The 19,960-nt window shown below is 41.0% G+C and overlaps 1 protein-coding gene across 1 annotated transcript; it reads right to left on the reverse strand.

Annotated features, from left to right (window-relative positions):
• Positions 1-357: 357 nt before the first annotated feature.
• LOC129848857 (sodium/potassium/calcium exchanger 5-like) lies at positions 358-19,637 on the reverse strand. Its single transcript, XM_055915954.1, has 9 exons — positions 19,242-19,637; positions 18,255-18,434; positions 17,939-18,022; positions 17,537-17,640; positions 15,812-15,912; positions 14,801-15,072; positions 13,519-13,725; positions 2,580-2,681; positions 358-1,124 (listed from the first exon to the last, which is right to left on the reverse strand). The coding sequence occupies exons 1-9, from the start codon at positions 19,399-19,401 to the stop codon at positions 802-804; spliced, it is 1,533 nt and encodes a 510-aa protein (XP_055771929.1). The 5' UTR covers positions 19,402-19,637; the 3' UTR covers positions 358-801.
• Positions 19,638-19,960: the final 323 nt, after the last annotated feature.

Genomic DNA, 19,960 nt, shown 5'->3' on the forward strand with positions numbered 1-19,960 from the left:
GGCCTGTATTCATAAAGAGATGTAGCCTTTATCTTGGATCCTGGTCTTGGCACCCAGTCCTGGGCCTGTATTCATAAAGAGATGTAGCCTTTATCTTGGATCATGATCTTGGCACCCAGTCCTGGGCCTGTATTCATAAAGTGTGTCAGTAGGAGTGTTGGTCTCGGACCAGTTTAGATCAGTGGTATTCAAACTTTTTCAGCGGGGCACGCATTTCTTTCACCATCATTTCTCACGACTCCACCAATACATCAGCAAATAACCTTCAATTCATTGTATTTTTATCTCTTATCAAAACAAAAAGAAACCAATAAATACATTTACTCAATACAATTTTATTTTTCAAATTAACTTTCTCAAAAATGTTTGTATAGTCTCCCATACAATAATTTATACTGTTTTTTTTTGTAAATCTATATATATTTTTTTATGTATTTGAATTTGGTGTTCCAACACTCCTAATCTTTCCACAAAACCAACTGCTAGTGGGGTCGCGACCCGACTTCGAATACCACTGATTTAGATCATAATGAATAAGAGGACATGGACACGGTGGACCTGATCCTATATCAGTACTCTTACTCTGAGACTCTGTGAATCTGGACCTTGTATTTGGGTTCTGTATAAATGGTCTGAGTGTCAAGAGGTTGGTTCTGGGTGGTCTGGTTCTGGGGAGGGCTGCAGTGTGGACTCCATCGCTGCCACTCAGCCACTACACAGTCTGATGAGTGCAGCCTGCAGCAGCGCTGTGTGTGTGCTACTGTGTGTGTTATTGTAGGTCTCTGCGTGTTTATCAGTGTATCAGTCGCCGCACAGTCTGACAGGGTTGTTCCCTATGATGCCCAGTTCGTAGAGGATGGCCAGAGTGGCAAAAACAACATAGCAGAACAGAGAGACGATCCCCAGCTTCCAGTCCAGCTTCCAGCCGTTTATATGGACTGCCACAAAGAGAAAGACGATGGAGAGGAGGAGGGTGGCGGAGATGAAAACCAGACCGGTGCTGTTGACCTCCACAGGGTTGACCGTGTCCACAAACACTGTCTTAATGAACCAGGGAAGACCCAGACACAGCATGTCAAACACATTAGAACCCACGATGTTGGACATGGCCATGTCGGCTTTACCTGGAACAGAGCAAGAGAGGGGAGGAGAGAGAGGGGGGAGAGAGAGAGGAGGAGAGAGAGGAGAGGAGAGAGGGGACAAGTAAGATGACATATAACACTATGTTGTACATGTCTGTTTTACTTACACTACATGACCAAAAGCATTTGGACACCTGCTCGTCGGGCATTAATATGTAGTCGCTGCTATAACAGCCTCCACTCTTCTGGGAAGGTTTTCCACTAGATGTTAGAACACTGCTGTAGGGACTTGCTTCCATTCAACAACGAGCATTAATGAGGTTGAACACTGATGTTGGGCAATTAGGCTTGGCTCGCAGTCGGCATTCCAATTCATCCCAAAGATGTTCTATTGGGTTGAGGTCAGGGCTCTGTGCAGGCCAGTCAGGTTCTTCCACACTGATCTTGACCAACCATTTCTGTATGGACCTCGCTTTGTGCATGGGCCATTGTCATGATGACACAGGAAAGTGCCTTTCCCAAACTGTTGCCACAAAGTTGGAAGCACAGAATCGTCTAGAATGTCATTGTATGATGTAGCGTTACGATTTCCTTTCAATGTAACTAAGGGGCCTAGCCCGAACTATGAAAAACAGCCCAGACCATTATTCCTCCTCCACCAAACTTTACAGTTGGCACTATGCATTCTGGCAAGTAGCGTTCTCCTGGCATCCGCCAAACCCAGATTTATCCATCGGACTGCCAGCTGGTGAAGCGTAATTCATCAGTCCTGAGAACGCGTTTCCACTGCTCCAGAGTCCAACTGCGGCGAGCTTCACACTACTCCAGCCGACGCTTGGCATTACGCACGGTAATCTTAGGCTTGTGTGCAGCTGCTCGGTCATGGAAACCCATTTCATGAAGCTCCCAACGAACAGTTTTTGTGCTGACGTTGCTTCCAGAGGCAGTTTGGAACTAGGTAGTGAGTATTGCAACCAAGGACAGACAATTTTTACTAGGTGCTTCAGCACTCGGCGGTCCAGGTCTGTGAGCTTATGTGGCCCACCACATCGTGGCTGAGCCGTTGTTGCTCATAGACATTCCACTTCACAATAACAGCACTTACAGTTGACCAGGGCAGAAATGAGACAAACTGACTTGTTGGAAAGGTGACATCCTGACGGTGCCACGTTGAAGGTCACTGAGCTCTTCAGTAAGGCCTTTCTACTGCCAATGTTTGTCTATGGAGAATGCATGTCTGTGTGCTCAATTTTATACACCTGTCAGCAACGGGGTGTCCACATACTTTTGTGTATATAGTGTAAAAGAGAGATGGGACTTAAGTATGACTTGAACGATTATGATAAGGGGGACATCTAGTGGAATAAGTTGCAGCTGTGGGCTCCATTTCGCTCTGAAGTAATATGTCTCTATGTATCTACTGACCTAGAAAAGAGATGTATCTCAGGGGGACTAAAGGTCAGAAAGGATTAGAAATGAAGCTACAGTAGTAGTTACCTTCTCTGGCGACCATGACACTAGCCACTGTGTCTGGTATACTGGTCCCTGCAGCTAACAGAGTCAGGCCCATCACTGTGTCTGGGATACCCAGAGTCTCTCCTATTATATACAACACAGAGAACACACCGTCAGATACACAGGACATAGAGTCAGGCCCATCACTGTGTGGGATACCCAGAGTCTCTCCTGTTACATCTCAGACATAGAACACAACACTGGGTCAGATAGAACACAACACTGAGTCAGAGAGAACACAACACTGGGTCAGATAGAACACAACACTGGGTCAGATAGAACACAACACTGGGTCAGATAGAACACAACACTGGGTCAGTTAGAACACAACGCTGGGTCAGATAGAACACAACACAGGGTCAGTTAGAACACAACACTGGGTCAGATAGAACACAACACTGGGTCAGATAGAACACAACGCTGGGTCAGATAGAACACAACGCTGGGTCAGATAGAACACAACACAGGGTCAGATGGAACACAACACTGGGTCAGTTAGAACACAACACTGGGTCAGATAGAACACAACACAGGGTCAGATACAACACAACACTGGGTCAGTTAGAACACAACACTGGGTCAGATAGAACACAACACTGGGTCAGATAGAACACAACACTGGGTCAGATAGAACACAACACAGGGTCAGATAGAACACAACACTGGGTCAGTTAGAACACAACACTGGGTCAGATAGAACACAACACAGGGTCAGATACAACACAACACTGGGTCAGTTAGAACACAACACAGGGTCAGATAGAACACAACACTGGGTCAGATAGAACACAACACAGGGTCAGATAGAACACAACACAGGGTCAGATACAACACAGGATCAGATATGTCATACATCGCAGTCAGGCCCATCACTGTATCTGGGACACCCAGGGTCTATCCTAACACAGAGAGCATAGGTAGATATAACACACATGATGTAGGTAGATATAACACACATGATACAGGTAGATATAACACACATGATACAGGTAGATATAACACACATGATGTAGGTAGATATAACACACATGATACAGGTAGATATAACACACATGATACAGGTAGATATAACACACATGATGTAGGTAGATATAACACACATGATGTAGGTAGATATAACACACATGATACAGGTAGATATAACACACATGATGAAGGTAGATATAACACACAGGACACAGGTAGATATAACACACATGATGTAGGTAGATATAACACACATGATACAGGTAGATATAACACACATGATGTAGGTAGATATAACACACATGATACAGGTAGATATAACACACATGATACAGGTAGATATAACACACATGATACAGGTAGATATAACACACATGATACAGGTAGATATAACACACATGATACAGGTAGATATAACACACAGGACACAGGTAGATATAACACACATGATACAGGTAGATATAACACACATGATACAGGTAGATATAACACACATGATACAGGTAGATATAACACACAGGACACAGGTAGATATAACACACATGATACAGGTAGATATAACACACATGATACAGGTAGATATAACACACATGATACAGGTAGATATAACACACATGATACAGGTAGATATAACACACATGATGTAGGTAGATATAACACACATGATACAGGTAGATATAACACACATGATACAGGTAGATATAACACACATGATACAGGTAGATATAACACACATGATACAGGTAGATATAACACACATGATACAGGTAGATATAACACACATGATACAGGTAGATATAACACACATGATACAGGTAGATATAACACACATGATACAGGTAGATATAACACACATGATACAGGTAGAGATAACACACATGATACAGGTAGATATAACACACATGATGTAGGTAGATATAACACACATGATACAGGTAGATATAACACACATGATACAGGTAGATATAACACACATGTTACAGGTAGATATAACACACATGATACAGGTAGATATAACACACATGATGTAGGTAGAGATAACACACATGATGTAGGTAGAGATAACACACATGATGTAGGTAGATATAACACACATGATACAGGTAGATATAACACACATGATACAGGTAGATATAACACACATGATACAGGTAGATATAACACACATGATACAGGTAGATATAACACACATGATACAGGTAGATATAACACACATGATACAGGTAGATATAACACACATGATACAGGTAGATATAACACACATGATGTAGGTAGATATAACACACATGATACAGGTAGATATAACACACATGATACAGGTAGATATAACACACATGATACAGGTAGATATAACACACATGATGTAGGTAGATATAACACACATGATGTAGGTAGATATAACACACATGATGTAGGTAGATATAACACACATGATACAGGTAGAGATAACACACATGATACAGGTAGATATAACACACATGATACAGGTAGAGATAACACACATGATACAGGTAGATATAACACACATGATACAGGTAGATATAACACACATGATACAGGTAGAGATAAAACACATGATACAGGTAGATATAACACACATGATACAGGTAGATATAACACACATGATGTAGGTAGATATAACACACAGGATACAGGTAGATATAACACACATGATACAGGTAGATATAACACACAGGATACAGGTAGATATAACACACATGATACAGGTAGAGATAACACACAGGATACAGGTAGATAAAACACACATGATACAGGTAGAGATAACACACAGGATACAGGTAGATATAACACACATGATACAGGTAGATATAACACACAGGATACAGGTAGATATAACACACATGATACAGGTAGATATAACACACAGGATACAGGTAGATAAAACACACATGATACAGGTAGATATAACACACATGATACAGGTAGATATAACACACATGATGTAGGTAGATATAACACACATGATACAGGTAGATATAACACACAGGATACAGGTAGATATAACACACATGATACAGGTAGAGATAACACACATGATGTAGGTAGATATAACACACATGATACAGGTAGATATAACACACAGGACACAGGTAGATATAACACACATGATACAGGTAGATATAACACACATGATACAGGTAGATATAACACACATGATACAGGTAGATATAACACACATGATACAGGTAGATATAACACACATGATGTAGGTAGATATAACACACATGATGTAGGTAGATATAACACACATGATACAGGTAGATATAACACACATGATAAAGGTAGATATAACACACATGATACAGGTAGATATAACACACATGATGTAGGTAGATATAACACACATGATACAGGTAGAGATAACACACATGATACAGGTAGATATAACACACATGATGTAGGTAGATATAACACACATGATACAGGTAGATATAACACACATGATGTAGGTAGATATAACACACATGATACAGGTAGATATAACACACATGATACAGGTAGATATAACACACATGATGTAGGTAGATATAACACACATGATACAGGTAGATATAACACACATGATACAGGTAGATATAACACACATGATGTAGGTAGATATAACACACATGATACAGGTAGATATAACACACATGATACAGGTAGATATAACACACATGATGTAGGTAGATATAACACACATGATACAGGTAGATATAACACACATGATACAGGTGGATATAACACACATGATACAGGTAGATATAACACACATGATACAGGTAGATATAACACACATGATACAGGTAGATATAACACACATGATGTAGGTAGATATAACACACATGATGTAGGTAGATATAACACACATGATGTAGGTAGATATAACACACATGATACAGGTAGATATAACACACAGGACACAGGTAGATATAACACACATGATACAGGTAGATATAACACACATGATACAGGTAGATATAACACACATGATACAGGTAGATATAACACACATGATACAGGTAGATATAACACACATGATGTAGGTAGATATAACACACATGATACAGGTAGATATAACACACATGATACAGGTAGATATAACACACATGATGTAGGTAGATATAACACACATGATACAGGTAGATATAACACACATGATACAGGTAGATATAACACACATGTTACAGGTAGATATAACACACATGATACAGGTAGATATAACACACATGATGTAGGTAGAGATAACACACATGATGTAGGTAGAGATAACACACATGATGTAGGTAGATATAACACACATGATACAGGTAGATATAACACACAGGACACAGGTAGATATAACACACATGATACAGGTAGATATAACACACATGATACAGGTAGATATAACACACATGATACAGGTAGATATAACACACATGATACAGGTAGATATAACACACATGATACAGGTAGATATAACACACAGGACACAGGTAGATATAACACACATGATACAGGTAGATATAACACACATGATACAGGTAGATATAACACACATGATACAGGTAGATATAACACACATGATACAGGTAGATATAACACACATGATACAGGTAGATATAACACACATGATACAGGTAGATATAACACACATGATACAGGTAGATATAACACACATGATACAGGTAGATATAACACACATGATACAGGTAGATATAACACACATGATGTAGGTAGATATAACACACATGATGTAGGTAGATATAACACACATGATACAGGTAGATATAACACACATGATACAGGTAGATATAACACACATGATACAGGTAGATATAACACACATGATGTAGGTAGATATAACACACATGATGTAGGTAGATATAACACACATGATACAGGTAGAGATAACACACATGATACAGGTAGATATAACACACATGATACAGGTAGAGATAACACACATGATACAGGTAGATATAACACACATGATACAGGTAGATATAACACACATGATACAGGTAGAGATAACACACATGATACAGGTAGATATAACACACATGATACAGGTAGATATAACACACATGATGTAGGTAGATATAACACACATGATACAGGTAGAGATAACACACATGATACAGGTAGATATAACACACATGATGTAGGTAGATATAACACACATGATACAGGTAGAGATAACACACATGATGTAGGTAGATATAACACACATGATGTAGGTAGATATAACACACGATACAGGTAGATATAACACACATGATGTAGGTAGATATAACACACATGATACAGGTAGATATAACACACATGATACAGGTAGATATAACACACATGATGTAGGTAGATATAACACACATGATGTAGGTAGATATAACACACATGATGTAGGTAGATATAACACACATGATACAGGTAGATATAACACACATGATGCAGGTAGAGATAACACACATGATACAGGTAGATATAACACACATGATACAGGTAGATATAACACACATGATACAGGTAGATATAACACACATGATACAGGTAGATATAACACACATGATACAGGTAGATATAACACACATGATACAGGTAGATATAACACACATGATGTAGGTAGATATAACACACATGATACAGGTAGATATAACACACATGATACAGGTAGATATAACACACATGATGTAGGTAGATATAACACACATGATACAGGTAGATATAACACACATGATACAGGTGGATATAACACACATGATACAGGTAGATATAACACACATGATACAGGTAGATATAACACACATGATACAGGTAGATATAACACACATGATACAGGTAGATATAACACACATGATACAGGTAGATATAACACACATGATGTAGGTAGATATAACACACATGATGTAGGTAGATATAACACACATGATGTAGGTAGATATAACACACATGATACAGGTAGATATAACACACATGATGTAGGTAGATATAACACACATGATACAGGTAGATATAACACACATGATACAGGTAGATATAACACACATGATGTAGGTAGATATAACACACATGATGTAGGTAGATATAACACTCATGATACAGGTAGATATAACACACATGATACAGGTAGATATAACACACATGATGTAGGTAGATATAACACACATGATACAGGTAGATATAACACACATGATACAGGTAGATATAACACACATGATGTAGGTAGATATAACACACATGATACAGGTAGAGATAACACACATGATACAGGTAGATATAACACACATGATACAGGTAGAGATAACACACATGATACAGGTAGAGATAACACAGGGAACACAATAAGAAAGGCTTCAGGTGGACAACAGTGCAAAATGGTTTTGAAACACTCCTTTAAAGGAGTCCTCCCTTCCCCATTTTATTTTATTTAACCTTTATTTAACTAGGCAAGTCAGTCAAGAACAAATTCTTATTTACAATGATGGCCTACCCCAGCCAAACAGTAACCCAGGCGACGCTGGGCCAATTGTGCACCACCCTATGGGACTCCCAATCACAGCCGGTTGTGATACAGCTTGGAATCAAACCAGGATCTGTAGTGACGCCTCTAGCACTGAGATGCAGTGCCTTAGACCGCTGCGCCACTCGGGAGCCCATCTCTCTCTCATCCCTCCCTCCATCCCTTCTTCCATCTTTCCACCCTGCACCTCCTCACAAATCCCAAGCCTTACTGGTCACATTACAAAGTTCAGACGACAGAGAATAACCACAGGGAAATACACACACATGCCCCCATTGATGAACTCTTTATTTTCTCTCCCCCATCTCCCTCTTTCTCACCCCTCCCCCCTCCATCTCTCTCACCCCCCCTCCCCTCTCTCTCTCTCTCTCTCTCTCTCTCTCTCTCTCTCTCTCTCTCTCTCTCTCTCTCTCTCTCTCATGTGAGCTGTTCTGAAGGTTAAAACATAATAATCCCATTATACTCTCATGCCTACCAACGTCACATGACAACATCAGTCCTCAACGCTGATGTAAGGTCAGTTCTTTGTGTTTTCTCTGTAATGGTAAAGCTTGGGGATAGCTGATCCTAGATCTGTGCCTAGAGGCTACTCCCACCCGAAGCTCACATGACGTCTCCTGGCAGCCATGCAGTTTGTGAGGTGAAGCAGGCGGTAATCTGACTGCTGTGTGTGTGCGTCTGTGTGTGTGTGTGTGCACGCGTTGCGAATGTGTGCATGTTGTGTGTGTACGTGCGTCTGTCCATGTCTGCGTCAGTGTTTAATGTGTTTAAGTGTACCTGCATCAGTGTTTAATGTGTTTTAAGTGTACCTGCGTCTGTGTTTAATGTGTTTAAGTGTACCTGCGTTTGTGTTTAATGTGTTTAAGTGTACCTGCGTCTGTGTTTAATGTGTTTAAGTGTACCTGCGTTTGTGTTTAATGTGTTTAAGTGTACCTGCGTCTGTGTTTAATGTGTTTAAGTGTACCTGCGTTTGTGTTTAATGTGTTTAAGTGTACCTGCGTCTGTGTTTAATGTGTTTAAGTGTACCTGCGTCTGTGTTTAATGTGTTTAAGTGTACCTGCGTCTGTGTTTAATGTGTATAAGTGTACCTGCGTCTGTGTTTAATGTGTTTTAAGTGTACCTGCGTCTGTGTTTAATGTGTTTAAGTGTACCTGCGTCTGTGTTTAATGTGTTTAAGTGTACCTGCGTTTGTGTTTAATGTGTTTAAGTGTACCTGCGTCTGTGTTTAATGTGTTTAAGTGTACCTGCGTCTGTGTTTAATGTGTTTAAGTGTACCTGCGTCTGTGTTTAATGTGTATAAGTGTACCTGCGTCTGTGTTTAATGTGTTTAAGTGTACCTGCGTCTGTGTTTAATGTGTTTAAGTGTACCTGCATCAGTGTTTAATGTGTTTAAGTGTACCTGCATCAGTGTTTAATGTGTTTAAGTGTACCTGCGTCTGTGTTTAATGTGTTTAAGTGTACCTGCGTCTGTGTTTAATGTGTTTAAGTGTACCTGCGTCAGTGTTTAATGTGTTTAAGTGTACCTGCGTCTGTGTTTAATGTGTTTAAGTGTACCTGCGTCTGTGTTTAATGTGTTTAAGTGTACCTGCGTTTGATGTGCCTTCATTTGCATGCGTCTGCATGTGTGCATGCGTTCACACGTGTGTGTATCCATGCGTGTGTGCGTGTATGTGTGTAATCCCGGTGCTGGCTGGGCTAGTGTCTGGCCACCGGGCCATTGGAGCTCCACTAAGCCTGTAGGACCCAGCTCTGCTCTGGAATCCCAGGAATCAGCATGTGACTCGACTCTAACATCTGACATGTTCTCATACACTTTCTACACCTCCTCGTTTGGACTTCCTTAACTCTCTGATTGAGTAACATGAAAAGGGTTTAAACTAATGTGATTCCTTCTTTTCATGTAAAAACTGCAAATGTTTTGCTCAATAACACCTGCAGTCTGGAAGCAGGCACTTAGACCACATACACACACAAGTTATACCACTAAGTTACAACACATTTGCACAGAAATAGTTACACAATTGTTGTGTAGACACAACAACGGTTCAGACAAACTCAAACATTGTGTCAAATGTGTTGTACATCAGATGTACAACCTGAGTGTACACAGCGCCGAAGGCAATATATTGAGGAAGGATGTATTGTGTATTGAGGATATATTGTGAAAAGCATTGATAAAAATGACATTGACATCCGACAGGTGGCGTCACTCCTACGCAAAGCTCGTCCCTTAACCAGACAATGCAGAGGGAATCGTCACTTTGTCTGACGTCAGACATTGGTAACACTGATGTAGAGGAGCCTGACTTACCTAGTGATCAATATGTATATATTTACTTACGATAGTGACACTCCAGACCAGTGTTTATATATATATACAGTATATACAGTGCCTTGGGAAAGTATTCAGACCCCTTAACTTTTTCAACATTTTGTTAGGTTACAGCATTATTCAAAAATGTATTGAATAATTTCCCCCCCTCATCAATCTACACACAATAGCCCATAATGACAAAGCAAAAACAGGTTTTTAGACATTTTTGCTAATTTATAAAAAATAAAAAACTGAAATATCATATTTACATAAGTATTCAGTCCCTTTACTCAGTACTTTGTTGAAGCACCTTTGGAAGCGATTACAGCCTTGAGTCTTCTTGGGTATGACGCTACAAGCTTGGCACACATGTATTTGGGGAGTTTCTCCCATTCTTCTCTGCAGATCCTCTCAAGCTCTGTCAGGTTAGACAGGGAGCGTTGCTGCACAGCTATTTCAGGTCTCTCCAGAGATGTTCGATCAGGTTCAACTCCGGGCTCTGGCAAGGCCACTCAAGGACATTCAGAGACTTGTCCCAAAGTCACTCCTGTGTTGTCTTGGCTGTGTGCTTAGGGTTGTTGTCCTGTTGGAAGGTGAACCTTTGCCCTAGTCTGAGGTCCTGAGCGCTCTGGAGCAGGTTTTCATCAGGATCTCTCTGTACTTTGCTCCATTCATCTTTGCCTCGATCCTGACTAGTCTCCCAGTCCCTGCGGCTGAAAAACACCCCCACAGCATGATGCTGCCACCACCATGCTTCACCGTAGGGATGGTACCAGGTTTCCTCCAGACGTGACGCTTGGCATTCAGTCCAAAGAGTTCAATCTTGGTTTCATCAGAGCACAGAATCTTGTTTCTCATTCTCTGAGAGTCTTTAGGTGCCTTTTGGCAAACTCCAAGTGGGCTGTCATGTGCCTTTTACTGAGGAGTGGCTTCCGTCTGGCCACTCTAGCATAAACGCCTGATTGGTGGAGTGCTGCAGAGATGGTTGTCCTTCTGGAAGGTTCTCCCATCTCCACAGAGGAACTCTGGAGCTCTGTCAGAGTGACCATCGGGTTCTTGGTCACGTCACAGACCAAGGCCCTTCTCCCCGATTGCTCATTTTGGCCGGGCAGCCAGCTCTAGGAAGAGTCTTGATGGTTCCAAAATGCATCCATTTAAGAATGATGGAGGCCACTGTGTTCTTGAGGACCTTCAATGCTGCAGACATTTTTTGGTACCCTTCCCCAAATAAGGTATTTCTGTTTTTATTTTTTATAAATTTGCCAAAAAAACTAACTGTTTTAGCTTTGTCATTATGGGCTATTGTGTGTAGATTGCTAAGGATTAAACAAAAATGTTATACATTTTAGAATAAGGCTGTAACATAACAAAATGGCAGCTTCATTAAATAGTACCCAGAAAACATCAGTCTCAATGTTAACAGTGAAGAGGCGACTCCGGGGATGCTGGCCTTCTACGCAGAGTTGCAAAGAAAAAGCCATATCTCGGACTGGCCAATAAAAAGAAAATATTAGATGGGCAAAAGAACACAGACACTGGACAGAGGAACTTAGAGCTAGTTTGCACTGTTCTGTGAAGGGAGTAGTACACAGCGTTGTACGAGATCTTCAGTTTCTTGGCAATTTCTCACATGGAATAGCCTTCATTTCTCAGAACAAGAATAGACTGACGAGTTTCCGAAGAAAGTTTTTTGTTTCTGGCCATTTTGAGCCTGTAATCGAACCCACAAATGCTGATGCTCCAGATACTCTACTAGTCTTAAGAAAGCCAGTTTTATTGCTTCTTTAATCAGAACAACAGTTTTCAGCTGTGCTAACATAATTGCAAAAGGGTTTTCTAATGATCAATTAGCCTTTTAAAATTATAAACTTGGATTAGCTAATACAACGTGCCATTGGAACACAGGAGTGATGGTTGCTGATAATGGGCCTCTGTGCGCCTATGTATATAAAATCTGCTGTTTCCAGCTACAATAGTCATTTACAACATTAACAATGTCTACACTGTATTTCTGATCAATTTGATGTTATTTTAATGGACCAAAATTGTGTTTTTATTTAAAAAACAAGGACATTTCTAAGTGACCCCAAACTTTTGAACGGTAGTGTGTATATATATATATATATATATATATTTACCTACGATAGTGACCATCCAGACCAGTACATATGTGAAGGCAGAGATCCAGACAGCGGACATAAAGAAGGTGAACATGAACCATTTTTTCCAGAACCGTCTCCTGCAGTCTGGAATCGTCAGGTAGAGAATCACGATGGCCGGGAGGGACAGCACCCACAGGATTCGCTTCAGGTCATTCTCTGGCATTGAGAACACACTCTTGTGGTCTGGAACACACACACAGAGAGAGAAAACACAAGGGGTGTCAATCCCTGTTCTCATATGAAACACACAGGTGTGATGTACTTGAAAAAGTTCTCACAGAAATTGTGACATTTTATGTAGAAGCCAGAGAAAGCGTTCAAGAGAAAATATGTGTGTGTGTGTGATTCTCAGATCTGTGTTTTGATTAGCGGCACCTCTTGCTGTGTTGTTGTTGCTTGGCAGGAAAATTGTTGCAATTTGTTCTCCTCTGTCCCCGCAAACTCCCCACTGGAGTAAATCGCCCTCACACACACACACACACACACACACACACACACACACACACACACACACACACACACACACACACACACACACACACACACACACACACACACACACACACACACACACACACACACACACACACACACACACACACACACACACACACATCAACACACACATCAACACACACACACACACACATACACACACACCTTCCTCAGTCTGCATGGCATCAATGTGTCATATACCAGAGCGGTGTGTGTGTGTGTGTGTGTGTGTGTGTGTGTGTGTGTGTGTGTGTGTAGTAGTGGTGTAAAGTACATAAGAAACAAGTACAAACAAGAAATAAGTACTACTTAAGTAGTTTTTTGGGGTATCTGTTCTTTACTTTACTATTTATATTTTTGAGAACTTTTGCTTTTACTTCACCACAATGCTAAAGAATATTATATACTTTTTACTCCATACATTTCCCTGACACCCAAAAGTAGTCGTTACATCCTGTATGCTTAGCAGGACAAGAAATGGTCTAATTCACACACTTATTAAGAGAACATCCCTGGTCATCCCTACTGCCTCTGATCTGGGGGACTCACTAAACACATGCTTAGTTTGTAAATTATGTCTGAGTGTTGGAGCGTGCCTCTGGCTATCCGTAAATTTAAAAAACAAGAACATTATGCCGTCTGGTTTGCTTAATATAAGTAATTTTTAATTGTATATTTTCGCAATTATATTTACTTTTGATTACTTAAGTATATTTAAAACCAAATACTTTAAAACTTTTACATGACAGATAGAGTCAGCTACCCTCTGGTATCTCATTCAGGCCGTGCAGACTGAGGGAAATGTGTGAGTATCCTGAATCATCCTGGAAGATTCCGCTGTCGCTTCTAGAACGTCTGTGGACCCTCAGAGTGGTGTCGACCAATGGCTGTGTCTCGCTGTGATCCCCGGAACCTTTCCCCAGGCAAGTACAGCAGGGGCTGAACCTCCTCAGAACACACTCACTGATCCTCAGGTCAAAACACAACACTACGATGTACACCCCATAGACCAGCAACAGACAGGCTGCATCATACCTGGGGAGAGTGGAGGAGAGGGAGGGGAGGAGAGGGGTGGGGAGGGGAGGAGAGGAGACGGGAGGAGAGGAGAGAAGAGAAGAGGGGAGGGAAGGAGATTTGAGGAAAGGAGAAGAGAGGAGGGAAGAGGAGAGTCAAATGCTAATAAAAAATGAATACAATCACTTGTACATGTATATTAGAACTGATTGGTTTATGACTCTGTATCAGGCAATAATAAAATAGGAAGGTTGTGTACCTAGGAGGATTGTTGATGATTAGTATCATACCGCTGGGCTGTAAAGTGTTACTGCATGCTGAGATTGAGGAAGTGGAGTTGAACACAGATACTTACCAGTACACACAGGGCACTTTAACTTTATTATCAAAGACAATAAATTCTCAATGACATGTAAAACTTCCACTGTCCTGGAGAAGGTGTACTGTTGCAAACACACACAGAAGGCACTCCCTACACACACAGAAGGCACTAGCTACACCGCACCTACACCACACACACACACACACACACACACACACACACACACACACACACACACACACACACACACACACACACACACTTACACACTTACACACACACACACACACACACACACACACACACACACACACACACACACACACACACACACACACACACACACACACACACACACACACACACACACACACACACACACACACACACACACACACACACACACACACACACACACACACACACACACACACTTACCAGTAGACTTTGTTGTCTGAAATGATGGCTATAACAGCAGAGATAGAGATGGCGTAAGCTAGACAGTCCCGGAACAGAGGCCAACAGGTCAGACGACCCACCTAGGACAGAAAACACACTGTTTACAGCTTATAGTACACACACACACACACACACACACACACACACACACACACACACACACACACACACACACACACACACACACACACACACACCTGCTCATTAGGCGACCGCCTATGGTGGCAGATTGACTAGATGCACCTCCAGCAACACATTAAACCTCACATAGTTCTGCCCAAACAATGTCAATTTCTCTCAACCAGTTGAATGTGGGCTTTTTAGGTCAGCGCTGATGCCGCCCTTTGGAGCGCTCTACTAACATTCTGTCAGGCAAATCATCTAGCACATATAGGATATGGTAGAAAGAATATGTGGCCTTTTCTGTAAGGGAAAGGGGGATACCTAGTCAGTTGTCCAACTGAATGTATTCAACTGAAATGTGTCTTCCGCATTTAACCCAACCCCTCTGAATCAGAGAGGTGCAGGGGGCTGCCTTAATCGACATCCACATCTTCAGCACCCGGGGAACAGTCGGTTAACTGCCTTGCTCAGGGGCAGAACAACATATTTTTACCTTGTCAGCTCAGGGATTCGATCCAGCAACCTTTCGGTTACTGGCCCAACGCTCTAACCACTAGGCTACCTGCTTGTAGCTCACAGGCTGGAGATAAAATGTATGACAATGTAAATAGACAGAAACTTCTTACATCATGCAGGTTGTTCCAATCAAGTAGTTTAACCTAAATGGCGCCCAATCAAATAAAAATTGCGCCGACATGTTAACAAACAACGTACCCTAAAAACAGGACAGGTCAAAGTAAAACGGACAATCAGGCTACTCACAACTGCTGTCCAGGAGATTCATCTCGTGGGCCAAACTGTCATGATCAGTGGTTTCAGGTTTGTATCCAGACATTTATGATGAGCTGATCATAGCAAAGAAGAAAATACTTGTGCATTTCCAGCTGTAATAACACACTGCAAATAGAGATATCTCCTCCTGATAAAGTTGGGTAGCTGATATTCAGAGCTTAAATAGCCAAATCACAGGAATCAGGACTAAGAAAGCCAATGCAACGGCCTGTTTGACAATCGGTGGGCCTACCACATGGACGGGCATTCAGAAGAGTTTATTTCATGCGACACTGTAGGCTATACCTCAGTAAGCACGGACTGACACCAACGCCTTTTGGATGCCTTTTGGCCTTGATTTCCATGTCCATGGACTTTCGTCCGGATCGTCCGGTCGGGACCAAATCTTAACCAATCATAGACGTTTAGGCTTGGTTCAGATTTGGACCGGTATGATATGGCCCAAACATAGACGTCTTTTCAACTTTCATTCAGAACCGAAAAGGAACCTGATTTCAACGTGGGCGGCAGAACGGACCAGGACCGGCCCGACACACACACACACACACACACACACACACACACACACACACACACACACACACACACACACACACACACACACACACACACACACACACACACACACACACACACACACACACACACACACACACACACACACACACACACAATCATCTCCCCCCTTGACCTACTAAAGCTGCCCCTGGCTGGAATGGATGATTATTATACCACTGAGCTCTTTATGGTTAGGTAAGGCTTCCCATAATGTGTGTACTGTACACATACCACTTTGGTCAGGAGTCCACAAGCAGCACAGATCCCCAGGAGGTTGTAGACAGCTGATCCTACGATGGTGCTCACACCGATGTCTCCCTTTGTCACAAACACACCTGGGTAAGACAACACACACACACACACACACACACACACACACACACACACACACACACACACACACACACACACACACACACACACACACACACACACACACACACACACACACACACACACACACACACACACACACACACACACACACACACACACACACACACACACACACAGTTGTTAACACATGATGATGATGATGACAACGATGAGGATGATGATTGTAGTGAGGTGCAGTTATTCTCAGCAAACCATAGTAATTAAATGTTGTGCATATGTTTCAGATTCCTTATGTACCCAGAAAGGCAGTGACCATTTCAGGAGCAGAGCTGCCTGCTGCCATAAAGGTGGCTCCTGCTACGTCCTGAGATAGACCCAGACCTGGAACGGAGACCAAGAGACGTTGCCATTTAACACACGCACGCACGCACGCACACACACACACACACACACACACACACACACACACACACACACACACACACACACACACACACACACACACACACACACACACACACACACACACACACACACACACACACACACACACACACACGCACACACACACACACACACACACACACACACACAAACACACAGAGTGACTTACGGTCACTGATAAGTTCTAGAGAAGGTAGGAAGTAGTCGTCACAGACTAATGCAACTGCCAGCAGCATGTAAAATATGATCATAAAGTGTATGAGGAGTCCTCCATCCTTCCTCTCCTGTAGTGTGAAGAACCCCTCTGGAAACTCAGACGACTGCGTTGTAATACACTCTGTCTCATTCTCTGAAACAACACACACAGAGTTGTCTAAGTTACAGAAAGTAACAGTCTACAAACTCAGTAAAACAATATACATACTGTATGTAGGTATGAAACTTATACAATATATATACAATATACATACTGTATGTAGGTATGAAACTTATACAATATATATACAATATACATACTGTATGTAGGTATGAAACTTATACAATATATATACAATATACATACTGTATGTAGGTATGAAACTTATACAATATATATACAATATACATACTGTATGTAGGTATGAAACTTATACAATATATATACAATATACATACTGTATGTAGGTATGAAACTTATACAATATATATACAATATACATACTGTATGTAGGTATGAAACTTATACAATATATATACAATATACATACTGTATGTAGGTATGAAACTTATACAATATATATACAATATACATACTGTATGTAGGTATGAAACTTATACAATATATATACAATATACATACTGTATGTAGGTATGAAACTTATACAATATATATACAATATACATACTGTATGTAGGTATGAAACTTATACAATAAAAATAAACATTTGAAGTGAAAAAAGAAAGTAACAGTCTACAATAACATAATTATAGGCTTTTTGAATAGATGTCTGTAACATTACTGAATGACCACAGTGCCAACATTGTGTCTATTCTTCTGAGGAATGTTATGGGGATTCGTTCTCAATTAGTCACCGCCATTAGCTGCGAAAACATTGTCACCGTTTATTGGCTTGATCTAATTGATTATCAGGCTTGATGGGTAGATTTGAACACTCACCTAGCGCCCGGCGCACTCTGTTGGAACGGGAGTCCTCCTGAGCTGCTGCTGCAGTGAAAGACACAAGATGAACCGTGCAATAGAAAACTGAAACTAGTCCTAGAAAATAAGGTATAAAGTCTTTTCTGTTCTTCTTGTGCAGCACTCCGTCTCTATACATGGTTTTAGAATAGAAACCGGTAAAAAAAACCCGCTTTCATTAACTACTGCTGCAGTGCGTCATGAGTTCACTAATAAGCCAGTAAACATACAACAAGCCTCTTACTAACTAACCTAACTCACATATACCACTACTCCCACTACCCTACTCTATTAGGGCTGAAGAGAGATCATGGGGGAGAAAAGCATATTTTAAGGCCTGTGTTCAGCGAGAGAGAGAGAGAGAAAGAGAGAGAAAGACAGAGATCACGGGATGAAGTTATTCTAGCTGAAGGCACCCCAGCCCCCTGTAACTCGCTCCCTCCTCCCCCCATTCAATTTGACCACCATAGAAAAGTCTCAAGATAGGAAAGATATTTCCTGGAAATAAACATTTACATTCATTTAATATTATTAGAAAGGTCTCACTCATGGTGCGCATATAGGCCTAGGCTCCCATATGGAACAATTATATATTGGAATGTTTTTCAATAAAATGTAAATATATTGTGGAAATGTTTTTATCATGTATTCATCCAATATAGAAATAAATAGATTAAATATATGTAAATAGATATGTT

The sequence above is a fragment of the Salvelinus fontinalis genome, unplaced genomic scaffold (genome assembly GCF_029448725.1).
Source record: "Salvelinus fontinalis isolate EN_2023a unplaced genomic scaffold, ASM2944872v1 scaffold_1235, whole genome shotgun sequence".
Lineage (NCBI taxonomy): Eukaryota > Metazoa > Chordata > Actinopteri > Salmoniformes > Salmonidae > Salvelinus > Salvelinus fontinalis.